General features: G+C 48.5%; 1 protein-coding gene across 13 annotated transcripts in view; it reads left to right on the plus strand.

The window, feature by feature from the left end:
- Positions 1-21016, plus strand: part of ERI3 (ERI1 exoribonuclease family member 3) — a 134350-nt gene that overhangs the window by 39578 nt on the left and 73756 nt on the right. For all 13 annotated transcript variants that reach the window (XM_055347154.2, XM_019017156.3, XM_019017135.3 and 10 more), the window contains 2 exons: positions 2624-2683; positions 7424-7515. In XM_055347154.2, the coding sequence (XP_055203129.1) occupies positions 2624-2683; positions 7424-7515 (152 nt within the window). The remainder of the gene's footprint in view (positions 1-2623; positions 2684-7423; positions 7516-21016) is intronic.

The raw sequence follows: 21016 nt of genomic DNA on the forward strand, positions 1-21016 counted from the left end.
TCTTTGTCCAGTGCCTTGGCAGAGCTGAAAAGGGGTGGTCCATCCTTGGAGGGATTAATACAGGAGCCTGAGGCCTTCCCTGAGAAGGCTTTGTCTAGCTGAGCCAACTGCTCAAGCCCCTGTGTCTCTGGGGGCTAAATGCAAATCCTTGAGGAGCTCAGCTGTGAGCCATGCTTTACTGGGCCGCAAATGAAAATGGCTGTTGTCTGGGAAGCATGGTGAGAGAAGGAGCTGACCTCACTAGGCTCCTCCCAGGCTGATGATTCTAGGATCACTGAGCACTGGAGTGGAGTTTGTGAAAGCCCCAGGATGCTGGAGCTCCATTTCCCCAGCTCCAGGTGGGAGAGTTGGGTTTAGTCTGCAGTGAGGCATCCTGCAGCAGAACACCAGAGCAGCACCCTGGTTTTCCATTTTGGTGTAGTGATTTTCTTGCCCCACATCAGTGATTTTCCTGGGGCCCAGGGCAGGGGCTTATGGGGTACACACAGGTGCTGACCTAAGCCTTATCTCCAGGGAGGGAGGGCTCTTGGCAAGGGTGCATTGCTTTCCTGTGTGAGTGAGACTTTCTTGAAGCCCTTGGCATTCAGCTCATTTGAGAGACCCTTGGTGGGAGCCAAGAGAAGGAGTGGACCTAACCTTGCCGCCTGAAACTCAGACCAGACAAAAGACTAACATTTGGACCCTGGAGCTTCCTAAGAAGTGAGAGTGGCTGTGGTCCGCCTTTTCCAGGATGGTCCTGATCTTGAGCCTTAGCTCCAGGCCTGAAGATGTGTCTAAGCCCTAGGCTTAACAGGAGAGAAGCTGGACCAGAATGGGCAGCGGTGGGCTTGTGGGTGTCTGTCACTAATCTGGGGTTGGTAATAAGCCTCCTCCTGACTCTCTTTGGCCCCTTCATGCCTGAGGCAAAACAGGGCAACTGCCTGCTCAGTTTGCGGCTCTGGAAGATGTAGAGGCTCTGGGTACTAGTTGGGGCTGGGTGTAGGAGGGGGCTGCTGAGAACACGTATTCCGTGAGGGCAGAGTTTTTACATTTTTCTTCACTGCCAGATCTCTAGTTCCTGTAATGCGGCCCAGCCCATAGTAGGCTTTCTATGAATAGTTGTTGACTAAATAAAAGGAGGAGTCCTTTGTACTCCAAGATTATTGAAGCTGCTGACCGAGGGCACTTCCCCACTCCCAGCCCCCCAGCCCTTAGCGGACCGTCTTTTCTTCTCTTTGACTCAGGCCCTCCCTCTACCGGGCAGTTCTTTGGTCTTCCAAGCAAGGAAAGGGTGTGGAGGTGCCAGCCGGGTGGGCATGCTGTGGGTTAAAGCTTTGCAAAACAACAGTGTAGTTAATCTTTCTAATTTATTTTCCTTTTAGACCATGGGAAGTCTGTAGGCAGCAGCTGTTACCCAATTAAAATACAGATTAATATAAAAACAGTTTCTGGAATATAAAATAGAGTGGCTGTGTCCTTACACTTCCTTAAAATACCACCTAATAATGACTTGATGAACTACAGAAACCCACCTAGAGGAGCTCAGCATTTTTAAAATGAAAATTTCTCCCTAAAAGGTGTATATTACCATTCCATGTAAGTCACCATGAGAAATAACCTTCCCTTTTAGAGCCAGCAATTTCTGTGAGTTGGGTATTTGGTATTCATTAAGTGTAATTATAGTTTAATTGGAGTTTAATCTCCCCCCCCAACACACTTTAAAAAAAAAGAAGTTTCCAAGCAAGTCTGAGATACTACTCTTTCTGGAAGTAGCCAGGGACATGCTGGGGGTGGTGATTTCCAGTTGGTGTCCAGGACATGGGGGCCTCATGCCCTCAGATCCTTGTAGGCAATCTATCCCCAGTCTTTTTTTTTTTTTTTTTTTTTACTTTAAACCAAACCAAAACAAAGCAAAACAACAAGCTTGTTTGAACCCAGGCCTGACCTAGGTGGAGCGTAGGCCTGAGTCAGAAATTCTCTAGGTCATAGTCTGAACATTAGGCCTTTTTGTCTTAGTTTCCCCATTGGTTAAAGATGACTCTGTCTCTTGCCTGGCTAGTTCATATTGATGGCCCACGTATGCAGGGTGAAGGATAGGAGCCTGTGGGACTTCATGGATGTTAGGGAAGGTGTTAGGGAGAGTGTGGGAGGGGGCAGTGCTGGATATCAAGGCTCAGAGAAAGGGTGGACTTGAAGCCAAGTGTGCCTGTCCTGTATGAGCACTCCCCAAGTTTTACGGGAACTTCTGTGAAGCTAGGAGCTGAATTTACTTGAGACTGTAATTGTGAGAAGTTATTGAGCCTATTGAATACAAAAGACATGTAACATCAATTTGTTTGCAAACTGAAAGCTGAAACAGGTGTGAGAACATGCCTTGTGGAAACAGGTGTGAGAACACGCCTTGTGGTCAGCATGTGTATGTGTACACCCATCTCAGGGCAGGATATTATGGGAGAAGCACACATTGTGTCCTGGGTCCTGGGACTTTATTCCCAAGTCTTCTAGTTGGGCTCTGAACCTAAAGCAGTGCCGGATCAGAGTCCTTTAAAACAGAAGGAGAAAAACAGAAAGGAAAGGGTCCTGTTCAGCCTTGAGTCCCTTCACCCTGGTTTTCTACCCATCAGCTATTTCTCTTTCCTTTCAGCTCACCGGGATTATTCAAGCCATGGTGGATGGTCAGCCAAGCCTGCAGCAAGTGCTGGAGGTAGGTTGAGTGACCTTTAATTCCTGACCTCTGACCCCTTCCTGCTGCCTTTCTCTCCCTCCCCTTCTGAGAATGTAGCCGTGTAATTTGACTATGATTATGGCTTGATTAGAATAACATTTGCTGTCACATCAGTGACATGCTGTTGAGAGTATTGAACCATTGATCTGTCATCTCCAGCTGTTCCCGTCAGGGTTTCTGACAAGATGTCCCAGTGCTGCCAGGAGTCAGGCAGAGGGGCCCCCACCCCTTCCTGGCCTATGGCCCTGTGCTGGCTGACTCTGGGGTAGCCTATGCTGGGTGGGCTGGGGAGTAGGGGAGCTGAGCTTGGTACTGTGGGACTAGCCCCGGGGACTGGAGGTGTTTTTGTTTAGCTTTAGTGTTGGCTTCTTGTGGCATGTGAGCACTTCATTAACTCACCCAGAACTCCCCATCGATGGCTTTTGTTTGCTGAGAGCTCCTCCAGGAGCTGTGGCTGGGCCCGCCTGCCCCACTGCAGCTTGCCGCTGGATGCATTGTGCCTGTCGGGTGCAGAGGCTGCACTGGGTAATGATTCCTAATCAGAATAATTACAACAATTGCCTATGTGAGGGAAATCAAATTAAAGACTTTAAAACCCTTGGCAGAGACCACACTTCTAGTATGTTCTCCTCGGGGAGCTAGAAAAGGTTAAGATGCTGTTTCTTGCGCTGTAGCCCGAGGGAATAAGGAAGGGCAGTGCTTGGTCTTAGCTTGTCTCCCACCGTCCTCTGGCCTGGAGGTTTTCACAGGGGGAGAAGGTCCCCCTCCCATGTCTTTCTCTATAGGGGGAGGGGAGAAGAGAAAAAGCCTGTGGATCTCATTAGGTGCTTTATTTATTTTTTAAGACCAATAAAGCCAAAGCTCAGACCTTATCAAAGCATAGGAGAAAGCAGAATATCTGCAGGAATAGCAGGGCACATCTGCACTGGAGGTGTGCAGCCTAGAGGAAGTAGCGTAGTGGCAGGGAGCAGGGCAAGATACCTTTTTTTAGCCAAGAGATCCTATCCCATGGAGGAGAGAGATGCAGATTGAATTTTGTGGGGCCCCCAAGGATGGAGCCAGGGTCAGAGAGGCAAGTTTAGGCTCACCTCAGTGGCAGAGTGTATTTCCTGTCCCTGGGAGTGTGGGAACCCAGGCTGTAACCAGTCTGGTTGGGAGTCAGAGTTTGGGCACCTGCGGTGGATTGGGAGAAGATAAGATGAGCTCTGAGATGCTTCCCAGCCATATTGACCATCTTTTTTTGAGGAGATTCATTCCTAAGACCAAGGGAGCTCCTTAGCATGGACTGCTCCCTGTTAAACCAGACTCAAGGAGACAGAGGGAACTCATTCTTTCCTCTGTCCCAGCCACCATCCTCAGCCAGGGCCTGGCTCCTGAGGGATGCCAGAAGACAGGCACCTTTTTCCTGGAACATCTGTAGCTGGGATCCTGGAGGAAGATACTTGCTCTGGGCCAGCAGCAAACCAGGACTCTTGAGGTTATGGGTTTTTTTCCTCAGTGGCCCCAGTCGAGGAGGAGATGTGGTCTTGAGGAGGCAACCCCCTGCTAACCCTAGGCCAGCCCTGGAGCAGGGTGCTTAAAGAATTCTGGGTCTCACCCAAGAAGCTACTTTCTGCTACTTCTATATACTTTGTGGGTAAGGAGGGAAAATTCCTGGTATCAGCCTGAATAGAGAGTTTCTGGCAGGACTAGGAGACCAGACCAGGCTCTGCTTCATCTCATTAGTCCTGAGTTGGTTATGGAGATAAAGAGCTCATTTCTTGTCGGAACCAAGGCCCTTAGCAGGCAGCCAGCTAGATGTTTACCTGACTCATGGTAAAAGGTGCTCACTGAATAGCTGCTGTGCAAGTGAATGGCCTGGGTCCTAAGATTCCAGGGACCCCACTGAGTGTTGAGTGCTTCCTGTGATAAGGGCCCAGTTTTGCTGAGTGTGGCCTCCTGTTGTGTCTTGCTCTCTGTTTCACTGTGCAGGAGTTGGGGCACTGGGGAGCCCCTCTGGTATGTGGGGCACTTGGGGATATAAAACAGTGAGCTTGGGGGAGGTTATGCTGATTTAGGGAGTCCTAGTTTCACCTTACCTCTTTTCTTAGGTGACCCTGGGGAAAGGATTCATGCACGTGTGTGTGTGTGTGTGTGTGTGCACGTGCGCGCACGCGCGCGACGTGCACATACATGCAAGGAGTTGGGCCAGAGGAGAGAGACCATTTAGCAGTGGAAGATCCAGAATTTATCTTTTGGGAAGATTCTTTGGCTGAGGAGGATTTTCTGGTGTACAGACTATAAAGAGAGTTTAGAGACAACATGGTCTGCATAGTCTGGCACTGGGGAGCAGCTCTGACATTCTGGTTGGTAGGGCTGCTATAGCCACGGAACTAGGTAGGATCCTTGGCCTTGGTCAAGGATGACTTTAGCGTGGGCCAGGCCTCTAGCATCTCAGAGGTATCCAGGGAGCCAGCCTATACCTGCTAGAAGTAATCTTACTTAAGATACTTAAAGATATCCATGGGCTGTCTATTTCCTGCTGAGCACACGAGGCCGGTCATGGTCTGGCCTAACCTAGTCCTCCAACCTTTGTCCTTTCTTTCTATATACTGTGGACTTCAGTCATCCTAAACTTTTACCTACTCGTGTTTTCCGTCAGTCAGCAAATATCTCTTGAGTAGATCCTATGCTGAATGAGAGATTAAGGCAGTGAGTAAGACAGAGTTCCTGCCTTCGTGGTGCTTATATTCACAGGGAAGGCAGACATTAAACAGATAATTGTTTCAAATACAAAATTATTGCACATGTACCTTTGCCTCTACCTGTAGTATCCTCTACTATGTTCCACCATGTCAGGCTCCTTTATCTTCAATTATCTTCTTTGTGAAGCCTTTTCTGACTCCTTTCCCTGTGAAAGGTAGGGCTAGCCACTTCCTCTTCTTGGTCCTGTAGCACTGTGGTCACGTCTCCAGTGCTGGATCTATTGTATTATGATGATCTGCCTTTCTCCCGTTCTCAGCCTATTACCTGTTTTGTGGTAGGTACTTAAAACATTATCACATTTAATTCTCAGAACAACTCTGTGTAAGGTTTTCTAGATGAAGGAAACTGAGGTTCAGCGAGGTTACATGACTTTTAAATGACTCCCCATCAGTGACACAGCCAGGATATGGAATAGCCAAGGGTTGGAGGGTTGGAATCCAGATGTGTCTGACTTCCAATCCTGCATTTTTAATGACTATGTGAGATAGCCTTAAAAAATAATCTCGTGGCCGGGTGTGGTGGCTTACGCCTGTAATCCCAGCACTTTGGGAGGCCGAGGCGGGCAGATCGTGAGGTCAGGAGATCGAGACTATCCTGGCTAACACGGTGAAACCCCGTCTCTACTAAAAATACAAAAATTAGCCAGGCATGGTGGCAGGCGCCTGTAGTCCCAGCTACTCGGGAGGCTGAGGCAGGAGAATGGCGTGAACCCGGGAGGCGGAGCTTGCAGTGAGCCAAGATCGTGCCACTGCACTCCAGCCTGGGTGACATCTCTTGCATGGGTAGAAGCAGTGGTGTGACTCCCTCTCCATGCCTGGGGTCTTCTGAAAAAGGCAATGCTTCATGAATTCTTTTTATTTATTATTTATTTATTTTTTACAGAGTCTTGCTCTGTCACCCAGGCTGGAGTGCAGTGGTGTGATCTCAGCTCACTGCAACCTCCACCTCCCAGGCCCAAGCAATTCTTCTGCCTCAGCCTCCCAAGTAGCTGGGATTACAGGCGTGCACCACCACACCCAGCTAATTTTTGTATTTTTAGTACGGATAGGGTTTTTCCATGTTAACCAGGCTGGTCTCAAATTCCTGGCCTCAAGTGATCCACCTGCATCTGCCTCCCAAAGTGCTGGGATTACAGGCCTGAGCCACCACACCCAGTCTTGAATTGTTTATGGTATTTCTCTTGTTGTATACTGATTTTAGTATTTGAATTTCCAGTGTGAACACAAATAAACTGATCAAAGGGATGAAGGGAAAGAAAGATTTAGAGTGTTTAGGAGCAGTTTTTCTCCCTTTGTAGAAATTGAGCTCAGCCTTCAAAATATTCTGCTGAATTTGAATCCTCAACCATGAACAGGAGAAATATGAAATTGGGGGCCAGTTTTGAACTTTTAGCAGCTGGAGCAGGCAGCACTGTCCCAGGTGTCAGGATGGGGCTCCAGTCCAGTAAAGGGGCCTCTTAAGGTGAAAATGTTCGTCACCTTCATTTGGTGAATAACCAAATTTGTAAGTTTGGTTAATAAACATTTGGTAGAAGAGTAAAACAAATAAATGAATGAGTGAACCTGTGGGTTGGAGCTCCTGTTTAGGGCCTCCTACTACCCTGTTCTCATGCCCCAGGACAACAGCCTGTCTTTGCTGGGCCAGGGGACCAATGAGAGGAACAACCAAGTCAGAGCAAGGTATTTGAACTGATTTGCTGGGATCTGGAGCAGGCTGCCAGGCAATAGGCGAGTGTAGGGGCTCCCTCCGGCTACACATTCGGGCTGCAGGATCTTCCTAAGGGTTTGTCTTCCAAATGCCTCCGTGGTTCTGAGCCAAGCCTGAGCCAAGCCCACAGTGGAGCCATGGCTGGATAAGATTACAATTTTCTCCTGCTCTGATTACAAGCAGCTTATCTGTGTTTTGCTGTTGTGGCTCTTCACAGGCTCAGGGAAAAAAAAAGGAAAATCTCATTTGTTCTTGTGTACTTTTCAGAGGGTCGATGAATGGATGGCGAAGGAAGGCCTCTTAGATCCAAACGTCAAGTCAATTTTTGTCACCTGTGGAGACTGGGACTTAAAAGTCATGTGAGTATGAGAAGGGCTGCTTTGCTGGCAGGGCTTGGAATCTGTGGGACCAGGTCTGGCCTTTTGGAGGCTCAAATGTCTACAAGGCAGCTGGGTCAGGGATTCTTCAGGTCTTTGAGGCTATCAGGGATAGAAGAGGGTTGGGAGCCCTGCCTTCTGCCTCTCTGGAGCAGGGTGTGGGCAAGTCAAGGGCCTGCCTGGATGGTTGGGGCCTTCCTGCCTTTGCCAGGTCTCACTGCTCACGACCGCCCTTCCGATTGCTGGGGCTGTGTGTTATTGCCCTGGAAGGGAGGAGTTAAAAGAGTGTCTTGGAAAAAAAAATTTTAAGCCAAATACCATGTTTACTATGTAATGAAATATAGTAACTTATTTGTCAACCATATAAAGTAGGCATTATTATTCTTCCTATTTTATAGCTGAGGAAGTAAAGGTACAGAAAGGTTAAGTAATTTACCAAAGGACACACAGCCAGGATTCAAACTCAGGTCCTTGCTCTTAACTGTTATACTATGCTGCCCCTTTATCTGGCCTGCAAGACCCTGGTGAACCAACTGGGAGCCCAGTGGTGGGATGAGAGAGGGCTGCTCCAGGAAGCTGCCCATGTCACCAGCCTCCTCTTTCCTCCTTTGTCCCCACTGCTTTTTTACCTTTGTCTCCTGATCCTGTCCCGGTTATGGAAGACAGAACCGGTTCCTTTGCTGGGTTGACACTTGTGCATCTTGTCTGCCCTCATGGATACATGGCTTCAGATGGCCCCCAGGGAACCGAAGTGGGATGGAGGTGGTGGGGGCACTGTTTGCTGAGGAGTCGTAGAATCGATTACCTCTGTGTTCATTGTGACTGAAGGTAGCAGCAAGTATTCCGTGTGTGTGTCTCTGTGTGTGTGTGTTTGTGTGTGTGTGTTTGAACTTTTGAGCATAAAGTGGGATGTTGGTGAGGGGTGTGGTGTAGTAGCTCTGCAGTAACATTTTCTACCACATCAGGTGTCATCTCCTCACCAAGGCCCTTTGTAAGCCTTTTGAATGCTGGGCATTGAGGTGAAGTTATGTACCCAGGTGGGTGTCAAGCCTGCTATTGGACCCCAACTTTCTAGGTGAGACAGGAGGAAGAAAAGGCCCCAAATCACATGAGCACACAGAGACCTCATCTCCCACACCCATCAGGTGTGTACACAAACTGACTGCACCCCTCTTGGTTTACTCCAGAGGGTCTCCATATTCCCACATGACATCTCTTTGTCAGGGAAATTATACAGGCTGGGACTAGAAGCAGATATGAATCAGAGGAGGAGTCCATGGAGAAGGAGTGGAGGAAGAAGACTCTTGTTCTTGTTAATAGCGTCCTGGGCAGCTTTGAGTCCTTAAAGTGAGGAAGGGACTTAATGTGGATCTCTGTAGCCCAAGAGAAGCTACTCAAGGTGGGGCCAGTTTCAGGCTGATAGCCAGAATTCTGGGGTTCATATGGCCCAGGAGGAAGGCCCTTTGGCCCAGTCCAGAGGTCCACTTCCTCCAGGTAGCCTCACCAGGACTCCCTTCATCCAGTGTTGTTCTCTCTTTGGCGTCTTCACCTTCCAAACACACACATTTCAGAATCTTCTACTTTAACTGTGCACGATGCATACATATATGTGTATATGAAAACTTTCCCGTGCATGAGGTTGGAGACTATAAGCTTGGAGTTGGTCTCCCCATGAGATGGAGAGGGAATTTCAGAGGTTGCTGTCTTTTTTTGGTCTGGCCTGTTCTGTAGCACAGTGGGCCCTGGACAGGTGTTGGTGACCCAGGAGATTGCCCTGCCTCTTCCTGAAAAATGATATCATCAAGAAAAGAGATTGAGTTGTGGAACCCAACCATATATGAAAGGAAGCCAAGTTTTAATGAGCGCATACCTTACTGCATCCACACCTTCTGACTGCCGTCTCTGGTGGGTGGTGGTATTGTCTTTCTTTTATAGATGAAACAAACCAAAAACCCCTGTGGCTCAGAGAGCTAAAGACGTGTAGCTAGACAGAATTGAATTCTAAGACCGTGTAGTTTCCAAAAGAGATGGGTAGGGCAGACTTTGTGGGCTGGTTTGGGTTTGGACTGGGAAGGCTGATGAAGCTTCAGAAAAGGGTTTTCAGAAAGGAAGCAGGTGGCAGGGCTTGGGGGAGGGAGCTCTGTGGCTGCCTCTTATAAGCAGGTCTCTGCATAACTGCTGGGAAGGCTCTTAATTAAATGTGTAACAAAATAAAAACAGCCGGAGAGGAAACCTAAGTAGTGCTGCGTGACAGCGCACAGCTAATCGGTGTTCCTGGAACCTCGGCAGAGGCTCGTCAGATGGCTCTCGTCAAAGCCATCACCTTTTTATGTGCCCGGTAAAGGCTGCAGATGAGCCTGACAAGGGTGGTGTTAAATTGACACTCACAACTTGTTAGTCTGTGGCTTACTTCTTATTTTGACATCCATTTTCAGATTTAACTAAGTCTTAGGAATTCAGCAAACATTTTCATTTCACACTCTAGTTTCCGGAAGCCATGCTTCCTTCTCATTGCTGTCCTTACCTCCTCCTCCCCTTCTCCCCTCAGCAGCTTCACATCACTTTTGTTGGAAAGGGGCTGATAAGTGGGGCACTGAGAAATGGGAACTGAAGTGGCAGCATAAATCCCACTGGAGAAAAGAAATCTGCTCCCATCCTGACAAATCATTTTATGTCCATCTTTTGTCAAAGCCACATGAGTTGATTCTCCAAGTTTACGTGGGCTTTGTTGTGTAGTCACAGATCCTGCTAAGGCGAGTTTTTATTTAGTGATGTGGATTTAATTTCCCCTCTCAGTGTTTTCAAGAAACAACACTTGTTGTGGGTCTGGCTCTTGGTCAGCTTGCCTTCCCTACCTGACCCACTTTTTCTTCGCCTTGCTTGGTGTTTCTTGAAGCTTCCCATAGGGTTTGGTGTTGTTTCTCTGCTTACCCAGGTAGAAAGTGCCTCTTTCAAAGGGCTCCATCTTTGGTATGGTGGTGGGGTTAGCGCTGGTGTAGACTGAGAAGGGACACCTGCACAGGCACCCACTTGAGGAACTTAGATTTTAGCCTGTAGCTTGAAGATCCAGGTTCACCAGCCATGTAGCACAGCATGGCTGAGAACCTAGACTAGAGGCTTTCCCAGTGGTCCGTGAGTCTGAGAAGAAGGAAGATTGAGAAGAGGGAAAGACTGGAGGGAAAGAGCTGACCTGAGGGAGGCCCTAGCCCTTAGTGCAGTCTGGGAAGAGGCCCCTTTAGAGAGGGTAGGATAATCAGATGCTGTTCTCTGGTGGAATAGGGGCCAGGGGCCTGCTCAGAGTCTGGTGAGAGGACCCTCACCTAGGCTCAGCCTCAGTTTTGGAGCAGGAAGTTTTCCTCCCCCTGGAGGGAGGAGAGAGGTTGAACACATAAATGCAGGCATTTGACTTCCTTTTTTTCCCCTGCCTTCTTGCTGGGGTGTGCATACTACATTCTGGCTGTGCTCTGCAGGTGTGGACCTGGAGTTCACTTCAGGTTTTAGGAGGTCTGGAGATGGAAAGATACTTGCCCAGATTACACTATCACTGTTGGAGATGGGGAGCATGCACTCAGCAGGGGCTACTGAGGTTTCTTCGAGGCTGCTGTCAAGCGGTCAAGACCACTGAAGAGACTGCTGCTACCTGGAGTGAAAGGTGCCACGATGGAACCACGCACCTGAGCGAGCACTGTGGGGTAGTGACCGTCCTGTGGGGATGTGGAAGATGGCTGGAAGGGTGGCCTAGTGACGTGCTTGCTGTGGGTCGGGCTGAGTCCTCTTGGCATTGCTCAACAGCTGACTACTTCAATCTTCTTGAAATCATCTTTATCTGTACTTTTGTTATGTTTTCTGTTTCTCTGGCTTCTCCTCCTCAGTCACTTGGGTAGATATTAATACTTTTTTCCTTCCTTTTTTTCATGTTGGTGTTTCTTAAATAGTGGTGTTTCTTTGATCTCTATCCTGGTTGTCTTTTCTGTTTATTCTACACATTCACATTTACCAGAATGATCTCGTCTTTGCCATAGCTTCAACTATCCTCTGTATGCTGATGTCTTCTAATCTTTTTCTCCAACTGGAGAAAAGAAATCGGCCTCATCTGCCACCTAAATGCCACACCTGCATATCCAGCTACCTACTCTACATCTCCACCTAGATGTCCATAGGCCCCTTCAAGCTCAGATGTTTATCTTTCTCCTCACACCGTGTCCTCCATCATTCCCTCAAATAATGACTGGCACCACCTACTGAGTTGTTCTGTCGGAAATCTGAAAATTATCCCTTCTCTATCCACACCAATTAATTGCCAAATCCTGTTGCTTCTGCCTCCCAGAGGTTTCTCAGATTTATTCCTTTCTTCCCATCCCTACTGCCCTGCCCTAGTCAAGATGATCATATTCTTCTTGGATTGCTACAAAAGTCTTCTAACTAGTCTCTTTGAGTCCAGTTTTGCTGCTCCTATACCATTCTCCTAGTTGCAACAGATTATGTCACCCCTTGGCTTAATACCTTTCAAGGTTTGCCCTTGCCCTCAAGGGTAAAGTCCAAACTGTTTATTGGGACTTTCAAGGTTCTTGCTTACATCTTTAGCCTCACTTCTCATTACTCTCTGTGGCACCCCCACACCCCTCCCCACCAGCCACATGCATGAGCTGGCCAGTTCCTAGTGATCCCTCTTCTTTCTCTAGGTGCCTTCCTTTGTTTTCCTGGAGCACATGTACACATTAATACATAAAATGGTGCTGTGACTGCCTCTACTTGTCTTTCTCTCGCACTAGATTGTGAGCACTGTTGTAACCCTAGGACAAGGACAAGGCTTGACACGTAGTAGTTGTTCAATAAATAACTGTTGAATAAGTGACAACTAAGTAATGGAGTGTTCCTGTGGAATCTCTGCTCAGGAAGAACAACAGAGGACTGTTAGTAGGTAGATTCAGGAAGCATTCATTGCCAGTGTACAGGACAAATAGACTAGAGGAGGAATTCTCAGGCCTTGCTACACCAGCCTGAATGTGAAGAGTTAGAGAACTATGCTGCTAATGTCAGGAAGCCCTGGATTTCCTCACTGCCACTGTGTGTTGGGCCCTCCATGGTGAGTACTGGGTGAGATAGCCCACAGGCTTAGGCCAGGGAGGAGGAGCTTGTTCCCAGGAGCAGTGCGAAATGCTTTCTCTGAGAGATTTGTGCCTCCAGAACTGAGGGTTGGAACTCCTGGAAAAGTGAACATCAGAGAATAAAGAGAGTGTTTATTGAGCACTTATTACTTACCAGGAGCCCTGTTGTGCTGTTTACACATATGATGTCATTTAGTCCTTACCACAGTTCTGTGGAATAAGTTCATTTTATAATCCTTTTTTAACAAATGAGGAAACTGACGCCTAGAGAGATAAGTAATTTGTCAAGGGCACATAACCTGTTTGTGGCAGGGCAGGGATTTGAACCTGAGCATTCTGACTCTAGAACCATGTGTTTAACGACAGTCCTGTCTGACCGTCCTCCTTCATGGGCTGTGGTTTGGTGATACACGGTGGGAATGCCCCTCTCCCCTCCTTTGTTTGCACTGAGTGGCAGAGCCTCGGGATGTTTTCTGACACCGTGGGCTGTTGGTTCCTCATTTGGTATCGGTAGAGGTGTGGACTGTTAAGTTCATTTGATATGGGAGCCCAGTTGGCCAGGAGATGTGGTGGGGATGATTTGGGGCTGCCTGAGAGCCTCCTTCCAGGGTTACAAGTTAATGAATCTTCAGGTCTGTTTTAAGGAAACCTCAACCAACTTCACTTTGGACACCTCTATTGTGTATTTATGTTTGGAAGCACATGGGGCATCGCACCGTTGTCCCTTGCCCACAGGTGTACCAGTTGGTACCAGCACTGAGCTGCATCACCTTTGATTAGCAGCCTGCTGGGGGAAGGGGCTTGAGTAAGAACTCCCTGCCAGTCCTGACTTGTCTCATTTCCCATTACTTTTATCGTCATTGCAAGTGCTTGGGCTCCCCTCCTGAACTAATTAAGTTTGCATGTTTTTAGACATATTGCCAAATAGGGCTTAGCAAAGCGGAACTGAGCTACATCTCTTTCTGAGTAGGGAAGGAAAGAGATATGAATGCTCCTCCACAAGGGCCAGGAAGAAGCATGGATGACATGGAGTGAATGTGTGCAGATGACAGGCATTGCCTGGCCTTCCTAGGGACACAGCAGGCCTGCCATGCAGCCTTCTGATTGGCTGACAGGGACAGGTGAAAGCCCACCCTCCAGCTCTCTTAGTGAATTGGGCATTCTAAGGGGGCTGAGAATGGAAAGAGGGCAGGTTCTGAAGTATTTTTCTCCCAAGCACAAGTGAAGTTGAAAGTCATATTTAGTGATATTTGCATGAGGAATTTGTAGGGCTGTGTGCTGTTTGCTACCAGTCTGAATCAACCTAGCTCCTAGGCCTACAACCACCTATGTGGCTAGCAGAGTGCAGGGTGACCTTTCCAAGTCTGTGAGAAGTACATCGGAAACTTGGTTAGCCAAAGGCCCCAATTTCTTGTTTTGCCTAGAAGACCGCAATTCCTCCTCAGCCATTGGAGTGGGTGGGTCAGGGTAGTGGAGGGAAGTAGAATAGCGTGCCCAGAACCTCCCCACCCTGGAGGTGGGGTTCAGCATAGTGGATCGTCCTAGTGAGGTAATGGCTGATTGCATGTTTTTGTGTCAGACGGATGCCTGGAGCCTTTTCCCTAGTGTGGGGTGGCCTGAGGTCTGAGATGCCCTGTGGCAGAACATATTTGGGTCCTATCCAGGTGGCAGTTACGGGGGCAAATTATGTCGTGGCCTCCTTCTCTGAGGTAAGGAATGAGGGTATTGCTTACTACAAAAGCAGAAAAGCCAACTGAGGCTGTAGTCAGGGCCTCAGTCCTGTGAACATGAGGGCAGTGGGTCAGCTTCCTGGCCATAAAAAGTCTCTTGATGGGTAAGGTTGGCTCAGAATCAGCCCAGGCTCCCAGTGCACAGTGGGGGCAGGGGGAGGAGGTTCTGAAGGTTGTATAGGAATTCTGGGCCTTAGAGTTGTAGTCTGAGCTCAGAGAGAGTGGGAACCAGACCTTCTGCCCTCCTTTCAGTTTCCCTAGAGCCCTCTCGTCAGCAGAGGTGCACTGGGTTAGCCCCAAGAAGGCAGCGTGAGTTGATGGGGTCATGTTTCAGCTGCAGCTAATCCAAGTCACTCGATATAAATCTCTCCCTGCTGCCTCTCCCCTCCCTCCCATCCCCAACCCACAGACAGGGAAATGAATCCTGGCCCTCACCCTGAATACATCATGGCAGGCTTGCCTCTAATGAGAGAGGGCCATTCATTGTGGGGTGAAGCTCCCTGCAGAGCCCAGGATGCCATTAATTAAGGAAGAGCCACCTGAAGCCAGTCGTGCGGTGCAGCCTGCCACGCTCAGATGGAGTGGTGGTGGGGTAGCCTCGTTAGCCTGACAGCTCCTTGGGCTGAGAGTTCTTGGGCTTGGAGGAGCGAGGGGTGCTCCGCCTCTGCCTGATGCCCCTGGGGCTAGCCTACTCACAAACATGAAAGCCCCCTCCTGCACATGTCCCCGGGCCCAGAACTGGCACTGAAGGGGCTCCTGATGGTGAGCTTGGCTGGGGATTAACCATTTCCTAGATGCAGGCCTGAGGGTAGGAGCAGGTTTCTGTGGAGCCAAAGCATCTCTTCTGGTTCCCAACCTTGGCTCCCTTCACACTTATCCATGTGATCCTGGAGCTGCAAGTCAACAGGCGTCTCACCCCATGTCCTTCCCTCAGAGCCTGAGTTTGGGATAGTTGCTCTGCTCTGGAAGGACTTTGTGCCTCAATGGGGACTGGGAGAGAAGCTCTGCTGTCTGATCAACAAGCACAACCCCTCCGTGGCAGACAGGGCCTCTGGCATTTTACTTTCTGGGCACTTCTAGGCTGTAGGGTGGAACCCCAGTGGCAACCTCATTTCTTCACCCACTAGGAAGGTGTCAGAGTGTCTAAATCATTGTAGTGATTATAGGAACCCCTGGAATGGAAATTCTGCTCAGTGAAAACCCTGATAAAAGATAAAGATACTTGCTTAATGACGGATCAGGCCTCAAGATGTTCAAGGCAGTAGGAGCCTCATGCTTTGGCCTGAGTTGATAACTGAGTGGTTCTTTACTGCTTAACTGGTCCAGAAGCAAGTGTTGCTGCCTTGGTTCTGGCCCTGGATTTGATATGAGGCTCTCCCCTTGACCATGGATGACAGTCTTATCACCTCCTCCTTGCTGGCTGGAGGGGCTGTATGTTCTGAGACTTTCACCTTAGCCCAGAGTTGGGCTAACTCAGCCAGTCTCTGCCTGGTTTGTCAGGAAGACAAATTGGATCCTATGTTGGTGGCTCTTCAGGGCAGTCTTTGGAAGTCTGGTTCTGTGTTCTGTGGCGGAATCCAACAGACAGGCTGCTTCAGAGGGCCTCAGAACCAGCTGGGCACCTGGCTGGACTGTATGAGCTATCTCTGCTTTCCTATAGCTCACCTGGCATGGAATAGAGCTTCCATGCAGCTTCCCACCAGGCCACAACCTCCTAGGTGGGGGACCCGGGCTCTACTCTTTTGTATTTTGAACATTTCTCACCTTCCTAGGCCCATTTGCTTGGGCCTTTCTGACTTCTGTCAGATAGAGAGTGAAGGCTGGAAGACCTTTTTTCCCAAGCTCCAAGAAGGAACCACTGGTGCTCCTGGAAAATATTTTCCTTTGTATGAGATATTGCTTAGATCTGTGTTTTTTTAAAACCCATTTTGAACATCAGCTTGTTTTTGGGTCTTTAAAAAAAATTGAGGTCTGGTATAGTGGCCCACACCTGGAATCCCAGTGTTTTGGGAGGCTGAAGCAGGATTGTTTGAGGCCAGGAGTTTGAGACCAGCCTGGGGTAGCAAGGCCCTGTCTCTATTAAAAATAAAAATAAAAATAAAAATAAAAAATAACCTGGTGTGGTGGCACATGCCTATAATCCTAGTTACTCAGGAGGCTGAGGCTGGAGGATTGCTTGATCCCAGGAGTTTGAGGCTGCAATGAGCCATGATTGTGCCACTGTACTCCAGCCTGGATAACAGAGTAAGATCCTGTCTCTTAAAAAAAAAATTGAGATATGAAATAGGTACAGATGCATAAATACACAAATGTGAAGTGTATATAGCTCAATATATTTTTATACAAGTATACACCTGGGTAACTACCACCCAGGTCAAGATCAAGAACCTTTTTCATCATCCCAGAAAGTTCCCTTGTGCCTCTTCCCAGTCAGTGATGCCTTCCCCTTGCCAACTAACCACCGTTCTGACTTCTGTTAGTTTTGGTTAGTTTTTACCTATTGTTGGCTTTTGTATAAATGGAATCATGCAAGGCATACTCTTTTGTGTCTGACTTCTTTCACCCAGGCTAGAGTTCAGTGCTGTGATTTTGGCTCACTGCAACCACTACCTCCTTGGGCTCAAGTCATCCTCTCACCCCAACCTTCCGAGTAGCTGGGACTATAGGTACATGCCACTGCGCCCAGCTAGTTTTTGTATTTTTTTGTGTGGAGACGGGGTTTTGCCATGTAGCCCAGGCTGGTCTCGAACTCCTGAGCTCAAGCAGTCTGCCTGCCTTGGCCTCCCAAAGTGCTGAGATTACAGGCATGAGACACTGCACCTGACCTGTGTCTGACTTCTTTTGCATAACATAATGTATAGGAGATTCCTGTGCATTGTATGTATCAAGAATTTAGGCTTTTTATTATATTTCTGTGTAGTATTCCATTGTATTATACTACATTTTATTTATTTTTTTTTGTTGGAACATCTATTTTACTGTATTTAGTTATTTAGTATATGTTTGCTGAATGAATATGTGAATCTTCAATTTAATATGAGAATCTCCCTATGCCCATCAGCTTGTCCCAATCCCCCTCACCCTTTCAAATCTAATTCCAGTCCTTTGGCCATGTGGTCTTCCCTGTCTATTCTGGAACCCACACTGTCCTCCCTCTTCTCTGAGGTCTTGTGATAGGGAGAGACTGGCCCCTGTGGAAGTGGCCTTTGAGCTGTATTGACTCATTTATTTATTCTTTCAGCAGATGTGTTGACAACCTGCTATGTGCTCTGCACTGCTCTAGGTATTAAGGATACAGCAGTGAATAAAGAAAGAAAACTTCCCAGACATCCAGCCTTCATGGAGTTTGCATTCCAGTGCTTGCAGCTGTCTGCCTTTTGGACCTAATGCTTAAAGAATCCTAGTCACGTCCAGGCTCTTCTGTCCTTTGGGATTCTGCAGGAGCTAGATGGTGAAGCCCTTGCCACCTTGGCAGGACTTCTCTAGGGCTTGTGGCCTTTTATCTTCCTTTTCTGCTGATATTGGTACGGGTGACATTAGCTGCTGTTGCTGCTGCTTGGCAGTGAAAGGGTTTCTCAATATTGGTGCTTCCCTTCCACTATCCTGGAGTCTGATTCCCTCTGTGAGAGGAGAGAATTAATCTCCAACTTTCCATGCCTGTAAGGTGAGTGACCTCTGTTCTGTCAGCGCTTGCCAGTCTGTCCTCTAATTCCCAGCCAGGGTAATGGAGATATTACTTTGTGCTAAAGCAAACCACCAGTTCTCCTAGTGCAGATGCTATGCAGATCCAGGCACTGGGAAAGACAGGTCACATGCGGAGACAGCTCCATAAGTGTCTCTTCACAGATGCAGAGGCACATGAAGGCTACAGGGGTGTTGGCACCTGAGCCACTATGCTCCTGAACTGGGGCTGGCAGATTCAAGAGGCAAAGATGCCCTGCCATCATATTCTTCTTATTCCCCAGCCATGCCAATAGGGTGGCTGCTTCTGCTTGGTCTGAATTAGGTTTCTTTGGTCAGGTTCCTAAGAGCACATGAGAGGCTGTGAACACCCCAGTGAAGATGATGAGTCAGGGAGCAGAGGTCTTAGGAGTTGAAGGCCGGGAAACTCAAGGCTTCACCTGGCATAGTGGCCCATGCCTGAATGATTTGTGGACTCTGGGGGCTTAGCTTTGTAGGGCTTTGGGAAGGGCAACTATGAGTGGGTGGAATAAATTCTCAGTGTCCCTGGCTAAAGGGTGACACAACTCAGACTTGATAGTTCTGTAAAACTGTTTCTTCCAAAGCTTGCGAGGATGTTGGTTTGGGGAAGAAAGCCAGCCAGCCCAGAGAATCCCGGGAGCCTGACAGGCCTTTTTCTCTGCGATTCTTTCTCGCAGGCAGCCCGAGGCAGCCTGTCTCTTTGTTAACAGAGTGACAGCAATGTGACACCATGGAAATAATTACTAACAAATCACGGTGCTGACTGCAAACAGCTCTCTGTCTTCAGAGGCATGTCAGGGTGCATTAGAGCAGGACTGGAGGAGCGGTGCATGTGGGGGCTGAGGCACAGCCTGCACTCAAACACTGTCTTCTTCCACCACCCTGACCCCTTCCTGCGATATCTGACTTTCTTGCTCTTGGCCTTTCCCAACTAGGTCAGCTAAGGGGCAAGCTGGACAAGTGGCATGTATCTGGTTCGGCTTCCTCTGGGCAGGTAGCTAGGACTCCCATCTTTGCCAAGGAGCACCTAGGTAGTGATGAGAGCCAGGAGTTTTCCATTATGGGGCCCCTAAAAGGTGGAAGGATGCTCTATTTTTCTGATTTACTCTCTGCCATTGAGACCAGCTTCACCTGCCAGTAGTTTGGGGTTTTTAGGGTTACAGAACATTTGCTTCAGCTGGACCCAGATTGTGGAGGGAGCCTTGCATCTGTGTTGGCTCAGCTCTGGTTTCTTCTTCAATTGCCATAGTCAATTTTTGGTAAGTCGACTTTGTCCATTCCCTCTTGGTTAGCAGAGTGATTGCTCTGACTGTCAGGACTGTAAATAATGTTCCTGGTGTATGTGGCTGGAGGCAGCGCATGGGGTGGGGAAAGGAATGGAAGGAGGAGCAGCATTCTGGCTCCCTCGCTCGCCCCCTCCCCTCTCATACAATATTTATCCAGGGATGGGAGTCAGATGCAGCGACCTCAGGGGTCACCCAGTTAAATAGCTTCTGAACCTCCCTGCATTCTAATTGCTGCAGTTGTCCTTTGCTCTGGAGACTTCTCCTCCCCATTGTCTGCTGAGGCACACACTAATGGCTGTCCTCCCTGGCCCTGCTGGGAGGCACGGTGGAGGGGGGTGGAGAAGAGAGCTCATTGCTACCTTCCTTTCCCCAGGGATAAAGGAATCTAGGGCCTATTAACAAGTGGCTTTAGCTAGGATGAGCACAGTCCCTTGCCTTCCTGGCCCCCTCCCTAAACCTAGCTGGAGAAGGAGGCCCACGCAGTAGGCTTGGTTGATGGGGCCAAGGGGCTTTACCCATTCTCAGTCCTATAGCCAAAATCATGGGACTAGTGATTCCTCTACAGGCTACAGGAAGCCAGGGGACAGACCCTTGAATGCTCAGCTGATGAACATCATCCTATGTTCCCATGGTCCCACACACAGGGTTTGGAAGCTTCTAATGAGTGATATTTCCTGTTGAAATTTGTTGCATTTTTCCCAAAGGTTGGCCAAATGCAAAAGTCTGTTTGGTCCCCTGAAAGTTGATTTAGATGATTGCTCGTGGTAGCAGATGTGTCCCATTCATTGATTTAAGAGTGGCATGTGCTATACATCTTCACGAGGACCTTTCAGTAAATATCAGTTACCCTCCACTGCAGCTCTTCTCTCCCAAGGAATCCTGTTGGAAATTGCCATTGAAGGTGCTGACCCCAGCATATCCCGGAAGTGCTGGCATTCTGGTAGTAGCCTAAAGTCAGCACCTGTTGAGAGCTGCTCTGGGCCCTGTAAGTACTGTGCTGGGGACTATGGGGACTGCCAAGTGATCAGGACAGAAAGACCAGCACACATATACCTAATTATAGGGTAAGTAAGGTAGAGTATGAAAACACTACAATGAAGGCACAACACAAATGCCGTGAGAATCCAGAGGAGCACTGTAGAGAGATGGAATGGTAGTATTTTTTTTAGTACTAAACTTTTTTTTCTTTTGAACAGAATTTTAAAGCCCAGTGTGAATCTGGTTGAAGATGGGGAAAAGCCCTGCCCATTCTTCCTCTCCCATTCTTCCTCCTTTTCCCCCAGTCCATGAAGTAGCCTGGTGTTCCTCCTTAGAACCCTAGAACTCCATGGAGCACACTTTAAAAATCACTAGCCTATTCTAATGCCCGCCCAGAACTCTTACTCTGTACAGGACAAGTGCTTATACCTCTTGAAGGTGTCAGGGGAGCTGGAATCAGGGCAGAGGAGACCAGCTAGAAGGTTAAGGGTACAGCTGTGTCTTGAGTACCTATATGAGAGCGGAGGTCAGACTGCAACCCAGATCCTGAACGCTAGGAGGATGCCTCTCTGCGGAGCCTCCAGAGGGCATCGTAGGCCACACAACGGCAGTTCAGGCATAGGGTCAAGATGGCCACAGACCAGGGGAAGACTGTAGTGGGATGAGTGAGTTATCTTGG

The sequence above is a fragment of the Gorilla gorilla genome, chromosome 1 (assembly GCF_029281585.2).
Source record: "Gorilla gorilla gorilla isolate KB3781 chromosome 1, NHGRI_mGorGor1-v2.1_pri, whole genome shotgun sequence".
In the NCBI taxonomy this organism is placed as follows: Eukaryota; Metazoa; Chordata; class Mammalia; order Primates; family Hominidae; genus Gorilla; species Gorilla gorilla.